The sequence below is a fragment of the Pocillopora damicornis genome, chromosome 9 (genome assembly GCF_964200805.1).
Source record: "Pocillopora damicornis chromosome 9, jaPocDami1.2, whole genome shotgun sequence".
In the NCBI taxonomy this organism is placed as follows: Eukaryota; Metazoa; Cnidaria; class Anthozoa; order Scleractinia; family Pocilloporidae; genus Pocillopora; species Pocillopora damicornis.
This window is the reverse complement of record NC_142678.1, coordinates 7,207,170-7,226,606: the sequence shown is the minus strand read 5'-3', so window position 1 is coordinate 7,226,606 and position 19,437 is coordinate 7,207,170. Positions and strand designations below refer to the sequence as shown.

Sequence of the window (19,437 nt, the reverse complement as noted above, 5' to 3'; positions counted from 1 at the left end):
TCATCATATTGTTAAACTTGTGTATTCTGTTGAGTGAATAGGAGAAAGAACAGTGGAGATCGGCCAGTCAAACACTGTTTAAAGATTAAAACTAGAAACCAAAATAGCCTTTTAAATAGCATACCCATCATGAAACACGTTAATGATGTAATGAATGGTAGAGGATGGATAATTGCCATGCTTCTTTAATTGTTTTCATTCAATTGGCATTTCTGGTGCCTAAACGTGGAGACGCGACGCTTCCCTACTCGCGCTAAGCACTTTTTGCGCGCCCTTGCGTGGTTCACGCGCTTTACTATCCCTGAGGAAAAGAAGGAGCTGCTCATAGTATTATTTAGACAAAAGGGGCCAGTTTTTTAAACCGAGTCTAACTTAGGCCGCGGCTAAAGACAATCAGTGCGCCCCCAAACCTGTTTATAAGTGGTTTATTTTAAGTAGATAAATGGCTTTCTAGTCTGGGATGTGGGCCTTCTTTTACCGCCAGCAGTAAAAATTGTTTAGATATGACTGCTGGCAAGATTGAAATATCTTAGACCGTGGTTTTGTTAAACACCGTTTAAACTGTCTTTTAATAACTGACCCAATGGGTTTTAAAGCAATAGCTTGTGGGGTCGTGTTATAATTAAAAAATAAACGATTCTATTACTAGTTATACTAATAGTATATACTAATAATACTTCTCAGCATAGCTTAGTGAACAATAAAACTATCATCGTGTCCAGTTGATGTAAAAGTGGAGGTTTAAAATATTTGCGTTCTTCGAATTCGTAGCCTCTTCTCTCCTGGCGTTATTTTTGAAATAATGGATCGTCTGTGTGCAACTGTGAATTGATATTAATTGAAAACACACACAAAAAAAGCCATTCGGAAGCAAAAGATGCCCAAAAATTATGGTTTAGTTTGGCTAGCGATGGCCTTGATTAAACTTGTTTCAAGTTGTTTTCTGTTAAACATTGCTAAAAGTTGATTTTTGTTTGTTGCCCTTATCTCAAAATTAGAGTTGTTGTTCATTACAAGAAGCTAGCTAGCATTTCGGCACTGCCTTAGCCCAAGAACTTTAAACTCCTACAGCAATGTCCAATCTTATAGGAGATGCTTACGGAATGGTGTCAGTAAGACAGCTTCCCTTAATGGTTGACTCTTAAATTGACTTTTTGTGTATTTGTTTGACAAATATATTCGGTTACAACAGCTTTTTCTGTACGTATCACATATTGTACGTGAAGGTTGTATAAACGGCTTAAAAATCATACGTTTTGTGCCGAAACACACCATAACAAAATGCAAAAGCTTCGATCTAGATTCAGGGCTGGAGACTTTTATAATTTTAGGAGCGCTTGAATAGGCCTTATCACGGTTTTCGACGCCATTTTGACGAGTAGGCAAACAAGTCTTGAAAAAACAGTGTTTGTATGGAAATGAGGAGTCAAATAATTTTCATAAAGCATCGCTTCTGACAAATTCATGAATTGGAAGCTTTTGGCACAAGGAAAAGGATTTTAGAAAAAAAAAGAAATTGGAGGGATGTAGCTGTGCCAGAAAGCGGTCCAGTCCTGTTTTGTACAGATTATTTATAATGCGCATTTTCTATAAAATAATAAACTGCTAAATGCCCCTGAAACAATACTGTTATTGCCTACACCTGTCTAGTGTAAACAGATATTTTGGCTTATTCCTAGAAATTCCAAAACCTCAACGTATAGTGAAAAAAGTACGATAATATTTAGCTGTATTTTACTCTACTATATTCACTTCTCACTGAAGCCTAACTATTTATCCGCTTTCTTTTTATTACATTTTTGCTTCATAGAAACTGATTTCTTAGTTTTTTCGGTAATCAAAGTTTCCAAATTCCAACCCGAGCTGGAAACAGTACAGAGAAAAGTCACTCCGTGGATTCCACTGAAATTCACCTTTATTTTATTTTATCTATGTATTTATTTATTTATTTATTTAACTTTTCAAATAGTGAAAACAATAACTCCAGAAACTTAACTTTAAAGAGAACTTATTGCTCCCTTTAGAAAGTGTTTTCAGCTGTGAAAATGGGAAAACGATATATCCGATCTGTAATGAAGGTTTGTTTTAGGCTCGTGCTCACTCACACCTCAAAGCCGAAGATCGCATAATGATTAGTTAAACGAACCTCATTAAAATCCAACTTCAACGCCTATAGTTTCTTTGTTGCCAACTTAACCATTTTCAGTTAAATTTTACTCTTCTTCTTCTTCTTAAGCCTTAAACTAAAATCTGTTTTGACAGAATCTTAGTCAAATTTTATTACTTTCAAACTAGTGATTTGAATTGCTGTATTGGAATTCAGCCTTGCGGATATCCTCGGTTTTCCAAATTTTAGCACGATCAAAGAAATCCTACCTAATTTCTTATTCGTTTTGCTTTCCGACTCATGAACGCTGAAAAACACCTACTTTTTGCAAAAAAATAATGTTTAACTTTAAGAAAAACCAATTAACTTTAACATTCAACATAAATAGAGCTACTTTGTAACCATAATCAGTAGTAGATGTTTTGATTCTGGGCTCCAAGGAGAACAAGTCTCTAGCTGAATAAAGCAAGTTGGACATCAATCTCCGGCGACTTTGTATCCCTAAAATGTGTCCTGTAACACTAGAACAGCTTTTTCTATAAGTGGACAGCCGAATAGTAGTTGAGCTACTCAGGGATCGGCCAAAAAGTATAGGGTGGGGTGGGCCGGAGCATTTGGACATGTTTAGCAGATAAAAAACACTTGGCCCACCCTCTCCTTTTGATACAAGACTGACTGACCCACTCCTAAATGAAGGTTGAATTTTACATGACCCAACCCCTATTAAACATGGATTTTTTCGTTTTATCATCCAAGGAAACCACATTTTGTGTGTGTGACAGAAACATAAAACTCCGGTCACGTCTCGAGAGGAATTAAATTTGGCGAAGTACGCTAAATGATACATCGCTATCACTGACACTCCAACTGCTTGAAGCCAGTTTTGCGTTTTGTTATTATCGGAGGTATCACTTCCAGCTTCCTCCAGAACACGTTATTTACTTGCCTCTCACGCTTCGCTTGATTCTGAGCTGCTGACAGCACTCGATTCACAGCCAGCTGTGTCTTTGCTAGTGGATACCCTACCTATGGCTGCTGACAACTAAACGTGAGTTGACACTAAATCGAGCTTCTTTTTTTTTTTTTTTTTCGCCGATTTCTTTTCGGTTGTCGGAATGTGATGTTCGAAAAACAGATAAAGAACAGAAACCATTTTTTTTTCAGCACATCCTCACAATAGAATTTCCTCGATCTTACATCCTCATACATGTAGGTCAAGTTACTCTTCCTTTCTCTTTTCTACCTCTTCCTTTCCCTCTTTTGTGTCATCATGTTAATGTAAGCAGGGTGATGCATGTATTTCACTAACAGATAATCGGCCACATACTTCTCAGAGAACGCTCGAATACTACTTTCTGTTTCTAGTGAAGTCTGAACTGTAGGTTGGAAGACAAATGTGTCCCTATTCCTGTTACGAAATAGGATGACCCATCCCCTATGGGTAGCTGAAAATTGAACGACCCACCCTTTACCAAGGGTTAAAAAACCGATGACTCACCCCCATTCTGCTCCGGCTCTCCTCACCCTATACTTTTTGACCAAAATGTGTTTGTTGTTGCTCGGATCGCAGCAGCAACAAAATCAAGCTAGTTAACTAAATGTTGCTTATAATACTAGTTGTTTACATAATAAGAATCAGGGACACCCAATGGCTCATTTAGATATCTGTTCCGAAGGCGTTAATCGACTCAGAAATTTAGATTAAGTTACTGGAATATCTAAGTTTTTTTTCGGCAAAATATCAGCTCAAAATTTCGACAACACTGTAAAACTAATTTCATCCGTTTTCGAACGGGATAAATATGTCATTAAAAATGCAAAATTAGGTCGCTAGCATTTTCTTAAAGCCAACAACGCCTCGTTAATTTGGTGACTAAAATTTCTTTCCATGAAACTATCCACAACTTAAAATTTCCACTACAACATCCAAACAGATCAAACTATATAAGCTTACAAGGTTATGCGTTTAACTGAAAGGACACAAAACAATCTGGGATCTGAGATCCCCCAGTGAAGAATTGATTTTCTCTTATTGCTCAATGCACTTCTTAAACCAATTCGAGTTGCCGGCAGAACATGAGCGACGAACTATGTACTAAAACCGGAGTTTGATAGAGTCATGTTAAAATGCGTGTAAGAGCTAGAAATAATCTTGTTCGTGGTTAAAACCTTTTATACCAACCATCCTTTTAAGAAAACGACATAAAAACGAAAGATAAAAATCTTACCAGTCTTCGTCTTCAAACGTCTCAGCGCTGTACTCAGAAGTTAGAGTTAGCTTAGCAGTGAGACGGTACCTCTCTTATATATAGTCGACTAAATGGCTGATGCGGATCACGTGCATATGTATTTAAATGACAAGTGTTAATATAAAATAATTAGTAAACAATAAGAAATTGGGGCATAAAAAGCTAGCAGAATGATTTAAATGACAAGTGTTAAGATAATTATAATAATAAAGACGCTGAAAGGTGTAACTAAGAATAATGAGGTATTTGAATATATAGTTCAACAAATAACTTCGCGCGGATAGTCAAACCAAACTTTAAGAAACAGTGTGACTCTATTCGTGCTAAGTTATTTGTTTAACTGTACAATACTGCATTGTTCTTATCTAAATCGTATAGCATCCTTATTACTATAATAATCTTAACACTTGTCATTTAAATCATTCCTCTAACTTTTTATAGCCCTGTTTCTTATTGTTTGGGTGTAAATATTTGGATGCTCGCACTTTGGAAACTACCGTTGTGCGGTTGAAACATCGTTCGCTTTTGGCGTTTTTCATTTTTATACTTAAATCGTTTTCCCCAGGAACTTAGGAGAGCTTCGTGAAACTGGTCTCAGAAAGGTTACAGTAAAAACAGACATAATATTAAACACTGCATTGAAAACCGTTATCCTTTGCAATGTGTCAACGATGCGACCTGATGGAAGTACAACGGGGCCGGGTGACTTAATTAGCATGCGCATAATTCGTGTTTTATCTCTCGTCCGCGGAAAACATGCAGATTTTAAGGCCAAGTAATACAGGCAACAATTTATTGCAACTTGTCCCGCAAAAATGTTGTGCGATATAACCACATTCGCGAGCAACAAAATGAAATTTTCATGTTGCAAAAAGTAGAAACAATGTCAACTTGTTCCTCGTAAGCGTAGACGTTTAAAGCAGAACAATTTTTATTGTTCTATGAGTAAGAACTAACAAAAGGTTCATTTGCAGCTAAGGGAATTTCCTTTTAATGGGCCAAATTAGTTCCTATATTGAAATTGAAGAAACAACAGCTTTTTGCCTTTCATAATTTGAGGAACTATTGTTCCTATTGATAGTTTAACTTTTAAAATGGTCGTTTATTTTCTTTAGAGCGTGGAACATTCGTCCCCAAGTACCTATTCTTGTAAAATTAAAATAGCTCCTTTTCCAAAGTTTGCCGTTCCCTTTTAAGTTTCCGAAAAGGAACATCAATTCCCTTATTATTAATAAGTGGTTCCTGTTTTGATAGTCCGTTCCCTTACACACTAGTACTTTTAAGGAACATTTGTTTCTATTGCAGTGTTCCTTTTCAGAGTAGTGGTTCCTTTTAACTGGCTTATGGAACTTTTGTTCCTAATTACTTGTTCCTCTATATTGACTTAAAATGGTTGCTATTCAAAATTTTCTCTTTTGCAGCTCAGGGGAACCGTTATTTCTTTTTGCATATGTTTCTGTGTTAATAATATATAAATTTAGTCAAGCCTAAAAGCGGAGCTCTACAAATCTTTTTTAATAACATTTATATACATGCAAGTCAGTTATTGTATGAACGTACTAACACGAAATAACGTTACGAATTCCTCATCCTTTCTGGAATTACATATATCTCAAAGGCATATAAAGCAAACTGTTTACGCGAAATATTTCAGCGAGCACTTGAAAATTAATTAGAGCGTGTTAACGAATATGCGTTAAAAAAAGAAAAAAATCTTAAGTCTGTGAATATTTCTCCTACAAAAAATAATTTTAGTCTCTAAGTAAAAGTTAACAAAAGGAAAATACAGGAAAAGTAATGTTTTGGTTGTGGCTTGAAATATTTCAGTGAGCGCTTAAAATTAGAGCGTGTTTACAAATATGCAATCGCTGCGAATGGCAAATGAATTACACAAGTCTAACGCAAAATGTTCAAAACAATTCATAACTGTGGGAATATCTCTTCTACAGAAATAATTCTATTCTCTAAGTAAACGTTAACAAAAGGAGAATATAGCAAAAATAATTGTTGGTTGTGGTCCGAAATATTTCAGTGAGCGCTTAAAATTAGAGCGTGTTTACAAATATGCACTCCGAATGGGGAATGAATTACAATTTATTCTTGTTTGTATCTTCGGCTTATTTATTGCTCGGTGTCGGGAAGTGATGCAATAACTGTTTTATTTATGGTAAATATTCGAATCAAAGGGATGAAAATATTGAAAAAAAAAGTTCAATGGTTTATCTTTCTCTTCATGTTTTAGTGTAGTGCTGATCTAGCTCGGATCGAATGTTTTCTCCTGGTGTAAATTTGGTAGAAGCAGGTGTTCTGCTTTGGACTGTTTCTCAGGAAATTGATCTTTCCGTCAAGAATTTTTGAAATTGCTTTTTCCTTAAAAACAATTCCTGGTTTACATGTTTGTTCTGTATTTTCAATAAGGTGACTGAAACTTGTAAACACGTACACTGTAATTTATGGAAATAGGCGAGGACTTGTAGTACCGCCTTTCCTCTTGGAAAGTCGTTGTTTTACAACACTGCTTGGAACTTCAACTTAGTATTTAACAACCTTATGATTGTCAATGTGTAACTTTTTTATCGATACAAATGTTTATTGTAAATTTTGTATTTATCAAATTCCTTTGTTTGGTTGGACATTTCGAAGAACGTAACGAAAACTTTGAAAGAAGGGTACAATTTTTTCATCAAATAAAGGGAAGGTACCCTTTTCCAATTCTGATACCAACCAATCATAGGAAGGCTTACGTTAGCCTACATTAGTAGTTGACGAGTGTTTAATAGTAGCTTGTCAATTATACTCCGGCCAACATATAACCAACGCGCAAAGTTCTTCAGTAGAGAATTCTGTAAGCTGAACTATATAGAGAGTGAACTTTTGAAATAGAACACAACCATTTGAACAACAACTTAGTGCGTATCAAGTGAATCTGACAATTGCAACTTGTTGGCATATCTTAGCTAATTCCCCTGGTTAGACGCTAGAAGTTGATCTAACACCTGTTTTCACGGCCTGTTGCATTTCATAGTTTTAATGAACAATTGTTCTTCCTGACTGGTTCCCTTTGAGAGTGAACGTTCTTTCTCAAAAGTGTGCACAAGCGGTAAACTTATGAGCGGTAAACAAATCATAGACCAATGAAAGTTTTGTGCCGTACAAAAGCCATATTTGCTGATTTTAGCAAACCTCCAAAGTAATAAACGACAGAAGAAAGAAGCACTACGATTTTCCCATCAACATTTCGCCTACGCGCATCTCTCTCAACGTGAAATTTTCCATTCCTGTTTTGTGCTGTACAAAAGCCATATTTGCTGATTTTAGTAAATCTCTAAAGTAATAAACGACAGAAGACAGAAACACTACGATTTCCCACCAACATTTCGCCTACGCGCATCTCTCTCAACGTGAAATTTTCCATTCCTGTTTTGTGCTGTACAAAAGCCATATTTGCTGATTTTAGTAAATCTCTAAAGTAACAAACGACAGAAGACAGAAACACTACGATTTCCCATCAACATTTCGCCTACACGCATCCCTCTCAACGTGAAATTTTCCATTCCTTAGAAAAAAAATCTCGAAAGTTGCTCACATTTCTTAGCTTCCTTAATCAATCATCGTGTGTAACGAGTTATAACGTAGATAGATTTATTTGCCCAATTGACTGCTTAAAGCCAGAATTGCGTGACAGGTGGCTGGGAGAAAACATTGAAACTAAACTTGCTGGAAAAAAGAAGAAACTTTTAAAACTCTTCTTCTATACTTTATAAGCTTTTCAGTGATAGATAGTTTTCCATGGTTTCTTTGAAAGTAGGATGCGTAGAACGATTTTTCCAAATGTTTTTCCAAAATTTGTCCTTGTTTCCTTACATTTCGATATTTACTACGCATTTTGTTGCATATTTGTCGTCTTCACTTGAATTCCCTCGAAGAGGCCGTACAGCTCATGATCATCAAGGCAGGCAAAGCGCTAGTTCCTCTTTTTCCTCCTTCTTGTTCCTCACCGGGAAGGGGGATGGTAGCCTAACCCCAGATAAAAACTTGGCAAGTTTTTCTTCAATTCCGATATTTATATTTGTACTTAAAATTGCTTTGCGAGTATTGGGAAAACTTTGAGTTTGAAATGTTTTCAAATTTAGCCGGCAAACATTAAAAGTATGACGTCCAAACAAGCTGTGTTTACATACTCTCATTTAAACTAACTAGTTGACCTATAAGAGCGTGCGAACTACCTCAATTATTTTATAACCATCATTAGTTATAAAAGTGTGACGTGCCAAACCGAAATACAGTCACTTGGTTTTTTTCAAATAGTTTTGTCTTCAATCATGCAAATCACACCCGCTAGAAAATGAAAAGTTCACGAATACACTGAGTCGATTATCACGCAAAGATAATTTAGCGTTAAAAAAGAGAAACTTAGGTTGTACTGTAATCGATCTTGTGATGAAAATCAAACCTTTCAAAGGGATAAAGACTAAAGCCTGACATTTCCTATTAAAAAAAGAATAACAATTTTCATTTTTAATGTTCAATTACATCATGAGTGATAAAAGTGTGACGTACAAAACCGAAATACTGTGCACTTGTTCATTGAGTGGTAGGGCCGGACGGAAAAAATATTTGGCTCGGGATCATGACCGACGGATCGAGCGAAGCGAGGTCTTTCCTTCATGACTCCGAGCCAAATATTATCCGCACTGGCCCCACCAAACTTGGTCAATAAGCATTTTGTCATATGACCACTAACTGACGAAAATTTCAACCTAAATAGGACGCGATAGACGGGCATACGGGCATACGGGCATACGGGCATACGGGCATACGGGCATACGGGCACACACAAAATATGCAATGAAAACTTTTCCTTTTTATTTCGATTAGCCCAGAGGAGAGAAGGGAATAACCTAAACACACGTGATCTGGATACCTAAAACACTGTGACAGTGGAAGTTCGGAAGGTTAGAAAAGTAATTCATTATTTTTGTCGTTTCATTTTGAAAGTATCAGCCACATTGTCAACAACTTGGTAAGTGCGATTGAAAATCTTTTTTAGTCGCTCGGTTTTTATCAACTTTAGTTATTTAGTAACTGTAGAGAGGTGAGGCTCTTATGGCAAAACCCAGTAACTGTTTTTTTTATCTTTATGTTTGCAATATGTCACGTTTCGAGCGTTAGCCCTTCGTTAAATCGGTTGATGACGCGATTGAATCGTCACTACAGTGAAATGAACTGGTTTTACGGCGACTTTTTCAAATCTGTGTGGCTTTATACCGTGTTATTTATCCTCATTAATTAAGGTTATTGAGTATCGTTCAATTGAGAAATTGATGATCATAAAATTAACTTCAGACCTCTATTTATTGTGGGACTGTCTCACGCTGATATCATGGGAAATCCATAGTCATTATGGAGCGGCTAAATTATGTGGTTTTCCACTGGCTATGACCTGAAATGTAGCTATTAACTTGACTTTGTTTTAGGAGGATTTAACGATCGATTCAGAGATCGCGGTAGATTCGAATTGAATTTCCGTTTTCTACTTGTACACAAGCGTTTCATGGTCGAGATACCATTCAATAAAATTTTTGGATACTAACGGCAGGTTCTACGTTACATATTTTTCTAAAGGCCGTAAGCGCCCGAGTCTCCCATAAGAAGATAAGTTATGACGCTGCGCGCTCACGAAGAGAGCTGTTTTAATTTTCCTAGAGAAACTGAAACTTTCTTAAATTCAATGTGATTGCATACATAGTATAAGCGTACTTTTCCGTTGATTGATGCTTCATATCTCCACTGTCAAATGGCTTTCTTCGAACCGTTAAGGTTTTCTACAATATATATATATCAACCTCATTAGTTAAGATTGTTCAGCATTGTTTAATTTAAGAAACTGATGATTTCCACAATCGCGTGACCGAAAACTAAAATCAATCCTATATTAAGACATACTTATAATGCAGAATGTCCTTAAGGGCCTGTTTACATGGAGGTTGGGGACCCCAGGTAGGTGAGGTAACCTGCCTGGCCGTAGTAGAAAAATAGAATGCGTTTACATGCACTCTTACAACCCCGGGGTCCTGGGGTGAGGTTTCTTAAGGCTGTTGTTGTGCTTGCAGGGAGTTTGAGGGCAGGCATCCCAAGCTCACATCTCGAGAGAGACGAAAGATTAATTCTCGGACATGTATATATTTATTCATGAAAGCGTCACGCGTTGTGTTACGCGGTGTTAGGTTAAGCGAGGAATCGTAGAGTTAATACGTTATAAGGAATGGTTTGGGAAACGAAATATGGTCGATTTACAACGCTAAATATTCCGACATGTGAACATTTTACACTCCTTGTGTGTCCATTGCGGTTTCTGGTGATTTCTGCCATGAGACGGCTAGGAAGTGTACAAAGTTTTAAAACATACGTGTTTAGCTTTTGAGCTTTTTGCCATTAACACGACCCCGGCTAGGCGGGCTACCCCACCTCGAAAAGTTTACACAGCAAATTGTCACCCCGGCTGACAAGGTTACCCCACCTGGCAGACCGGGCAACCCGCCTTGGCGAGTTACCTCACCTATCATGTAAACGTGATCAAGATAAAATGAGACATTATATGGAAAGACGGGTTTAGCCCACCTTGGCGGGTTACCTCACCTACCTGGGGTCCCCCACCTCCATGCAAACAGGCCCCTAATAATGTCCGCAGAGGCGGCCCAAGCTCACATCTCGAGAAAAAGCAAACGAGTAATTCATGTATCACACCCGCAAGAAAATAAAAAGTTAATGAGTACAGTGAGTCAATTTTCACGCAAAGACAACTTACTGTTTAAAAACAGCAAACGATTAATTCATGAATCGCACCCATAAGAAAATGAAAAGTTCTTGAGTACAATGAGTCAATGTTCACGCTCAGATAGCTTACTGTTTAAAGACAGAAGCTTCAGTTGTACTCTCGATCTCAGCAATCTCGTCAAGCAAATCCAATCGTTCCAAAAGGGATGAACACTGAAGCCTGACGTTTCGGTTAAACAGAGTAAGATGTCTCATTTTTGGACGCTAAAAGCTATCATTAGTCAGAAAAGTGTGACGTGGTAAACCGAAATGTAGTCACTCCATTTTTTTTTTTAGCAATTCTGGCTTCCATCATGTGAATCACACCCGCCAGAAAATGAAAAGTTTAGGAAGACAATGAGTTGATTATCATGCAAAAATAGGTTACCGTTTAAAGAAAGAAACTTAGGTTGTACTGTGATCAATCTTGTGATGTAAACCAAACTTTTCCGATAGTCAACACTTAAGCTTGACGTTCCCCATTAAAAATAAAATAGCACTTTTCATTTTTCATGTTTAAATTCATAATTAGTGATAAAAGTGTGACAACTCGTTCTTTGTAATATTCAGTAGAGAAGTTTAGTGGTTACTGGCATGTCGTCAATATGAGCGTTCGCTTATCTCACGGACAGGCGGAGATAGTATGCTTGGCTTGTAAGGGTCATTACTTTTCAGTGACTGGCCAAGGGGGAACTGGTAAGTCTACAGTGGTAAGGGAATCATAAGAAATTTTCAAGCGGCTAGAAAAAGGTTTTTGTGGTATGTTGCAGTGGTATAGCATGCACGATCCTGGTACCGCCTCTACCGTGCATTCCTATTATGGATCAGCAATTGAAGACCTATCACGGGGACAGCTCTCTGATAGGTTGATCGGGACGATAGATCAATGCGAGGTGTCACTGTGGGGATGGGCATCACGTGGACAATTATATTTACAACGCAGCATAACGTGAGCGCTAATTACAGTCGATTTCACCTCGCAATGAATTTCAAAAGCAATCTACGCCAAGGGAAAAATAATATTTATATCGGATTCCGACGTCAAACTTGCGAAAAGCTATCATACCTAAATATTTATCTTAGGTTCGCACTTAAAAATTTGTTCTGTATTAAAACAAACTTTTCGCCAGTGCTTGAAAAGGAATGATCGATTCTCAAAATTCCCAAAATGAAATCTTAGGTTATTCATCTTGAACCTTTGCCTTTGTTTACTCTTTTATGATTCGCTTCACGGTCAATTCCACCGCATCTCTTCCCTTTCGACAGTTTTTTAAGAGAAAATAATTCAAGCTTTTAAGCAAGACATTTAAAAATGTCTTGTATTATTAATGAACAAGAAATAAGGATGCTCGATCCTACCAAGTTTCATTACATATACGTTTTGAAGGCCGGAACAAAAAGGTTTTCGAGTTTCTTCACGTGATTAGTAAAACCTTAAGCAATTGCTTCGTCTTGATTTTGGTCTAAGATTGACTTTTCTGAAATGCCACGGGAAATGCTTAGAAGAGCATTTCTGAGCCTCTAGATTTCAAAATTTTCCGGGGGGGACCTGCCCCCAGACCCCCTCAGCGGCTCGCGCCTTCAGCCCTCGAAATTTGCCTCGTCTTGTTCTGAAGTCTGGCTACGGCCCTGCTTCACTTTCGCTTCTACTTTTGCATCAAACCCCTCTTAATTCAACTGAGCTGTCTTCCTAGGACAGGAATTAGCAACGCTTTGTGAAGATGTAGCACCAAATAGATGTTTCCCCATTCGATACTCTTGCACTTTCTTTACCAGGTCCCTATTCGGCCACCATACAAATTTTTTAAGATTGAAAAAGTGTCACAATCTTTTGGGTCCACCATGAATTGGTGAAACATTGCTTCTATGTCATCAACTACTGGTGATATTTTTCCAAACTTTGCTGGACAATCATGGACCAGCTTCACCTTTGCCGGGCTTTAAGGGATGCTTTACTGGGTAGTGAGGGAGGTATCACACTGGTTTACCCCTTGTGTTCAACTCTTCTTCAAGAACTCTTTCTGCATGTCTTCTTTCTATGTAGTCGTTTATTGTCGCCCGTTATTTCCTCGACAATTCTTCATCCTTCATAAGACACCTCTTCAAAAACAGAGCTCTTCGCTCTGCCATCACCTTGTTGTTGAGTTTGTACGGTAGGTCGTGTTGCCAGGGCAAAGTAACTTGAAAGTGTCCATGGACTTGCTGCAGAATCCCTTCCATGATCTTAAAAGCTCTCTTGTCTTCGACTGGTGCACAAACTTTGGTCTCTACTTCTGTGTTTTCAAAGTATGTTTTCCATAGCCTTTCTAACTGCTGGTGTCATTCTTCATTGCGAATTTGGCATTCAGTTTTGCTGTCCAATAATAAACTGAAGTCTCTCTGATCAAGTCAAGTTATCAGCGGATTCTTTTAAAGGAGCTTGGTCTATAACATTATCATCTGATCGCTCATGAAATCTTCCACCTTTAATCGTTAGACTAACACACACACTTTCATCTTCCAAGTTAGGAACGTTGTCGTGAACAAGAAGACCCTCTATGGTACGTGTGAGATTTGCTGAACAATTTGGGCTATCTTTTTGGCCCCCAACAGGACCAATTACAGTATTTCTTAAACTTTATCTGACCGCGACTGGTTTATCTTACCCGGTTTTTCATCAGCTATAACAACTAAGTAACTTAATTGAATTCACTATGATCATACAGGTATGTGACCCATCACGGGATTTCAGGGAAGAAGGTGAACGCACGCTCACGGTACATAGCACGCTAAAACAAAAGAACGTGCCTTTACACATTAGCTGCGTGTAAGTTACTTGTCTCATTAACTTCGCAGCCATTGTCTTGCTTCGCACATAGAAACAGTGAAACGTGTTAAGATCTTGCTCGCAACTTTGCACGATAGAACACGGTGACCGTGCCAATTTTATAACACACCTCTTAGCTCGTAAGATGCCAAGATCAGTGTACAGTAAATAATACGCGGCTTCGCTCGGAAAGCTTCGTTTTGCGCCGGCTAACTTGCGGTCAGTTATTTATTTTAAAAATGCCGGTTTGCATAGAGTGACGAACAGCGACCGCGTAGAGGACATGGAGCCGGAAATATGTTGCTAAAGTATTCACAAAGATTCAGTACTGGGCTTATTAACTTCGTGAAGCGATAAGGATTTATATTTTAAAAGATTAGAGTTGAATTTTAACAAAGTAATTCATGTGTCCAAACTGAGCTCCTCTGGACCTTGTGAAACACTTCGTGCTCACTGAATTCCTTGTGAAAATCTTGAGGGAAAGAGCCGTGATTTGCCGTGAATGTTTCCTTTTTTATTACAACTTTCGGATAGGACAGAAGATCTTCTTAATATTCGCTTATATTCGGTGAGTAATATACTTTACAAACACCATTCTCACAATAATTTATTAAGAAGCTGACAAACACAAGTAACAAAGTGAGCCGGGTTTTACAAGATAAGCTCGTGTGATAAGACACAAAGGAACTTAGCGTGTTAAAAAAAAAAGGAAAAAAAAAAAAGCGTGCCATAGAAAGGAAGCTCTACTGTGTTAGCCAGATATGAACAATGGCTACAACATGCTTTTCAAAATCAATTGTTTTTATGCGCATATCTGCGCGATAAGTGTGTCATGCCGTAAGCGTGCGAGCGTGTTATAACGTTAGCGTGCGAGCGTGTTATAACGTGCCGTGTACGTGCGTTCACCTAATTCCCTGACACCCGTGGAGGGTCACGTATACGTACCGGTAATAGAACCGAGAAGAGTCTGTAATCATACCATTGATCTCAAAGTCGGACGACTGCGCAGCGGGAGTCCGATTTGTTTATCGCCAGTATGATTACAGACTGAACTCGACGACAAAAAATCTTATTACCAATCAATCATAAAAATAACAATTTCCGATAAAAGAAGAACATCCAGGTTATGAAAGAAAAGTAAAACATTTGCATTAAAAGACTGGCAAAGGAGGCGTTAATTGTTTAACTATTTGATAGTTCGATCGACTCACTGACCTGTCTGATAACAAACTTTTTGGATAAAAACTGCAGAAAATGATGGTTTTGACGATTATACTATTAATTTTTTTTTAAAAAGCAAATCTACTTACTCCGCTGCTGATGTCATAGGATAAGATTTCGTGGTTTTCCAAGCGCTTTTTCTTTTCCTTTTCTTGTTAAAGCGTCAAGGTCTTGCGTAAGAAGATAAGTCCGTGTACGACGCTGAAAGTTCACGAAGAAAGGTAATGTATTTTCTGTGGGGAACAGAACGTTACTTGACTGATTTCCTATAATCTTGTCCATAATCTTTTTTTTTTGGTTTTTTTAGTCGTGTCATGTCCTGTGACTATTAAGTCATGTTATGTTGTGCAAAAATCGCCACCGAATGAAATGAATTTGCTACAAAGCCGGAGTTCGTCAAACCACTGAGGCCTCACGATATTTTCAAATATTCCATGTCATATTGAGGAATGTCAAGAAATCTTCCAGAGAGTTGTTGTAAAAGGTTATCTCTCTTGTTAGCCTAAAAACTTGAAACGCTTAAATCTTGAATGCATGTAGCTTGATTCCAAGACGCTTTATTGTAAATACGTTCTGACGGCCGATAAAAATGCAGATAGAAAACGAAGCATTACATTTATACGGCAGACCACTCTTTACTGGTTTCTTTGCGGAATACTGGCAACACAACATCATTGATTCCTCAGGATTATCAAATGCTCTAAAGAAGGGCTAACGCTCGAAACGTCACCTTCAGAAACTCATTATGATGGCCAATTTACATCGTCAACTAAGTTGGTAAAGCCAAATAGTTTTGTAATACCCCACCAAAGTTTCCTTAAAAACTTACCCCGTTGATTAATGTTGTTTATAAGAACTATGCATAAGGAAAGTTCCCATGGCAAAAGTTAAGATAAATGTTGTCAGTTTTGTTTATCTTTGTCCTGAAACTTTAAAGTCATGTAATGTTCTGCAAAAATCACAACTTGAGTAAAATGAAAGGTGACAAACTTATTTATCTTCACTTATTTTTCTGTTTTAAGGGGATATTGTGAATTCTAACATTTTCAGCTTGTTACAAATAGTTTCCGGGTGTAATCGACCCAGCCCATTTTTGTAACTTAACATGTGTGTTCCTGCTTGAAGTGACTCGTTATTAATCCAGATTATCGACTCATTTAGTAATGTGTTACTAAAATAATGTTTCCCTGATTACAGGAGAGGATTGCAATGGAAAAAACAGCAGAAACCACGACACCTTTCATGAGCATCGTTTTATTTGTTGCCCTGTTCTTGCTCAACTCAGATCGCATTCAGAAAGCCATCGAGATATGCCGCGAATGTTTGATTTTGCTAAATAGCCCCGATCAAAACAGCAAAGACCAATTTGATTCAGTACTGCTTCAATTTTACAGCGACATCTATACCGTTCTTTTCAGCGCTTATCGTCATATCTCTGACGACATAACTGCGGAAAGATACGGGAGGAAACTGTTTGACTTATACAGCCAGTCTGGAATTATGCTTTATAAACTTGGTGAAAACCTAAAAGCGAAGGAATATGTTGGGAGGGCCCTTGCCATAACAACAGAAATTGGCGACAGAAGCGGAGAAGCATTATGTTATGGAAACCTAGGTACTGTGTTTTATTCGCTTGGCCAATACGACAAGGCTAAAGAGTATCACCAAAAAGCGCTTGTCATCAAAACTGAAATTGGCGACAGACAAGGGGAAGCATCATGTTATGGAAACCAAGGTAATGTGTTTTATTCGCTTGGCCAATACGACAAGGCTAAAGAGTATCACCAAAAAGCACTTGTCATCGCAACTGAAATTGGCGACAGAGAAGGGGAGGCAACTGAATACGGAAACCTAGGTACTGTGTTTTATTCGCTTGGCCAATACGACAAGGCTAAAGAGTATCACCAAAAAGCGCTTGTCATCAAAACTGAAATTGGCGACAGACAAGGGGAAGCATCATGTTATGGAAACCTAGGTAATGTGTTTTATTCGCTTGGCCAATACGACAAGGCTAAAGAGTATCACCAAAAAGCACTTGTCATCGCAACTGAAATTGGCGACAGAGAAGGGGAGGCAACTGAATACGGAAACCTAGGTACTGCGTTTTATTCGCTTGGCCAATACGACAAGGCTAAAGAGTATCACCAAAAAGCGCTTGTCATCACAACTGAAATTGGCGACAGACAAGGGGAAGCATCATGTTATGGAAACCTAGGTAATGTGTTTTCTTCGCTTGGCCAATACGACAAGGCTAAAGAGTATCACCAAAAAGCGCTTGTCATCAAAACTGAAATTGGCCACAGACAAGGGGAAGCATCATGTTATGGAAACCTAGGTACTGTGTTTCTGTCGCTTGGCCAATACGACAAGGCTAAAGAGTATCTCCAAAAAGCGCTTGTCATCAGAACTGAAATTGGCGACAGAAAAGGGGAAGCATCATGTAATGGAAACCTAGGTGCTGTGTTTCAGTCGCTTGGCCAATACGACAAGGCTAAAGAGTATCACCAAAAAGCGCTTGTCATCAAAACTGAAATTGGCGACAGACAAGGGGAAGCATCATGTTATGGAAACCTAGGTACTGTGTTTTATTCCCTTGGCCAATACGACAAGGCTAAAGGGTATCACCAAAAAGCGCTTGTCATCGCAACTGAAATTGGCGACAGACAAGGGGAAGCATCATGTTATGGAAAACTAGGTACTGTGTTTTATTCGCTTGGCCAATACGACAAGGCTAAAGAGTATCACCAAAAAGCGCTTGTCATCAAAACTGAAATTGGCCACAGACAAGGGGAAGCATCATGTTATGGAAACCTAGGTAATGTGTTTTATTCCCTTGGCCAATACGACAAGGCTAAAGAGTATCACCAAAAAGCGCTTTTCATCAAAACTGAAATTGGCGACAGGAAAGGGGAAGCATCATGTTATGGAAACCTAGGCACTGTGTTTCTGTCGCTTGGCCAATACGACAAGGCTAAAGAGTATCACCAAAAAGCGCTTGTCATCGCAACTGGAATTGGCGACAGAAAAGGGGAAGCATCATGTTATGGAAACCTAGGTCCTGTGTTTCTGTCGCTTGGCCAATACGACAAGGCTAAAGAGTATTGCCAAAAAGCGCTTGTCATCACAACTGAAATTGGCGACAGAAAAGGGGAAGCATCATGTTATGGAAACCTAGGTACTGTGTTTTATTCGCTTGGCCAATATGACAAGGCTAAAGAGTATCTCCAAAAAGCGCTTGTCATCAGAACTGAAATTGGCGACAGAAAAGGGGAAGCATCATGTTATGGAAACCTAGGTGCTGTGTTTGAGTCGCTTGGCCAATACGACAAGGCTAAAGAGTGTCACCAAAAAGCCTTTGTCATCAGAACTGAAATTGGCGACAGAGAAGGGGAAGCATCATCTTATGGAAACCTAGGTACTGTGTTTCAGTCGCTTGGCCAATACGACAAGGCTAAAGAGTATCACCAAAAAGCACTTGTCATCAAAACTGAAATTGGCGACAGACAAGGGGAAGCATCATCTTACGGAAACCTAGGTACTGTGTTTTATTCGCTTGGCCAATACGACAAGGCTAAAGAGTATCTCCAAAAAGCACTTGTCATCGCAACTGAAATTGGCGACAGAAAAAAGGAAGCATCATGTTATGGAACGCTAGGTACTGTGTTTTGTTTGCTTGCCCAATACGACAAGGCTAAAGAGTATCACCAAAAAGCGCTTGTCATCAAAACTGAAATTGGCGACAGACAAGGGGTAGCATCATGTTATGGAAACCTAGGTACTGTGTTTGAGTCGCTTGACCAGTACGACAAGGCTAAAGAGTATCTCCAAAAAGCGCTTGTCATCAGAACCGAAATTGGCGACAGAAAAGGGGAAGCATCATGTTATGGAAACCTAGGTACTGTGTTTTATTCGCTTGGCCAGTACGACAAGGCTAAAGAGTATCTCCAAAAAGCGCTTGTCATCAGAACTGAAATTGGTGAGAGAATAGGGGAAGCGTCATGTTATGGAAACCTAGGTACTGTGTTTTATTCCCTTGGACAATATGACAAAGCTAAAGAGTATCAACAAAAAGCGCTTGTCATCAGAACTGAAATTGGTGACAGAAAAGGGGAAGCATCATGTTATGGAAACCTAGGTACTGTGTTTTATTCGCTTGGCCAATACGACAAGGCTAAAGAGTATCACCAAAAAGCGCTTGTCATCAACACTGAAATTGGCGACAGAGAAGGGGAAGCATC

General features: G+C 38.5%; 1 protein-coding gene and 1 long non-coding RNA gene across 3 annotated transcripts in view; both read left to right on the top strand.

Moving 5' to 3' along the window:
- The window catches only part of LOC113668393 (uncharacterized), a 119,997-nt gene that overhangs the window by 81,770 nt on the left and 18,790 nt on the right, over positions 1-19,437 (top strand). The gene's annotated exons all lie outside the window — the stretch shown is intronic.
- Positions 16,409-19,437, top strand: part of LOC113666612 (uncharacterized) — a 6,235-nt gene continuing 3,206 nt past the window's right edge. The window contains exon 1 of the mRNA XM_089183204.1: positions 16,409-19,437. This exon is cut by the window's right edge and continues 2,577 nt beyond it. Within this exon, the coding sequence (XP_089039330.1) occupies positions 16,409-19,437 (3,029 nt within the window).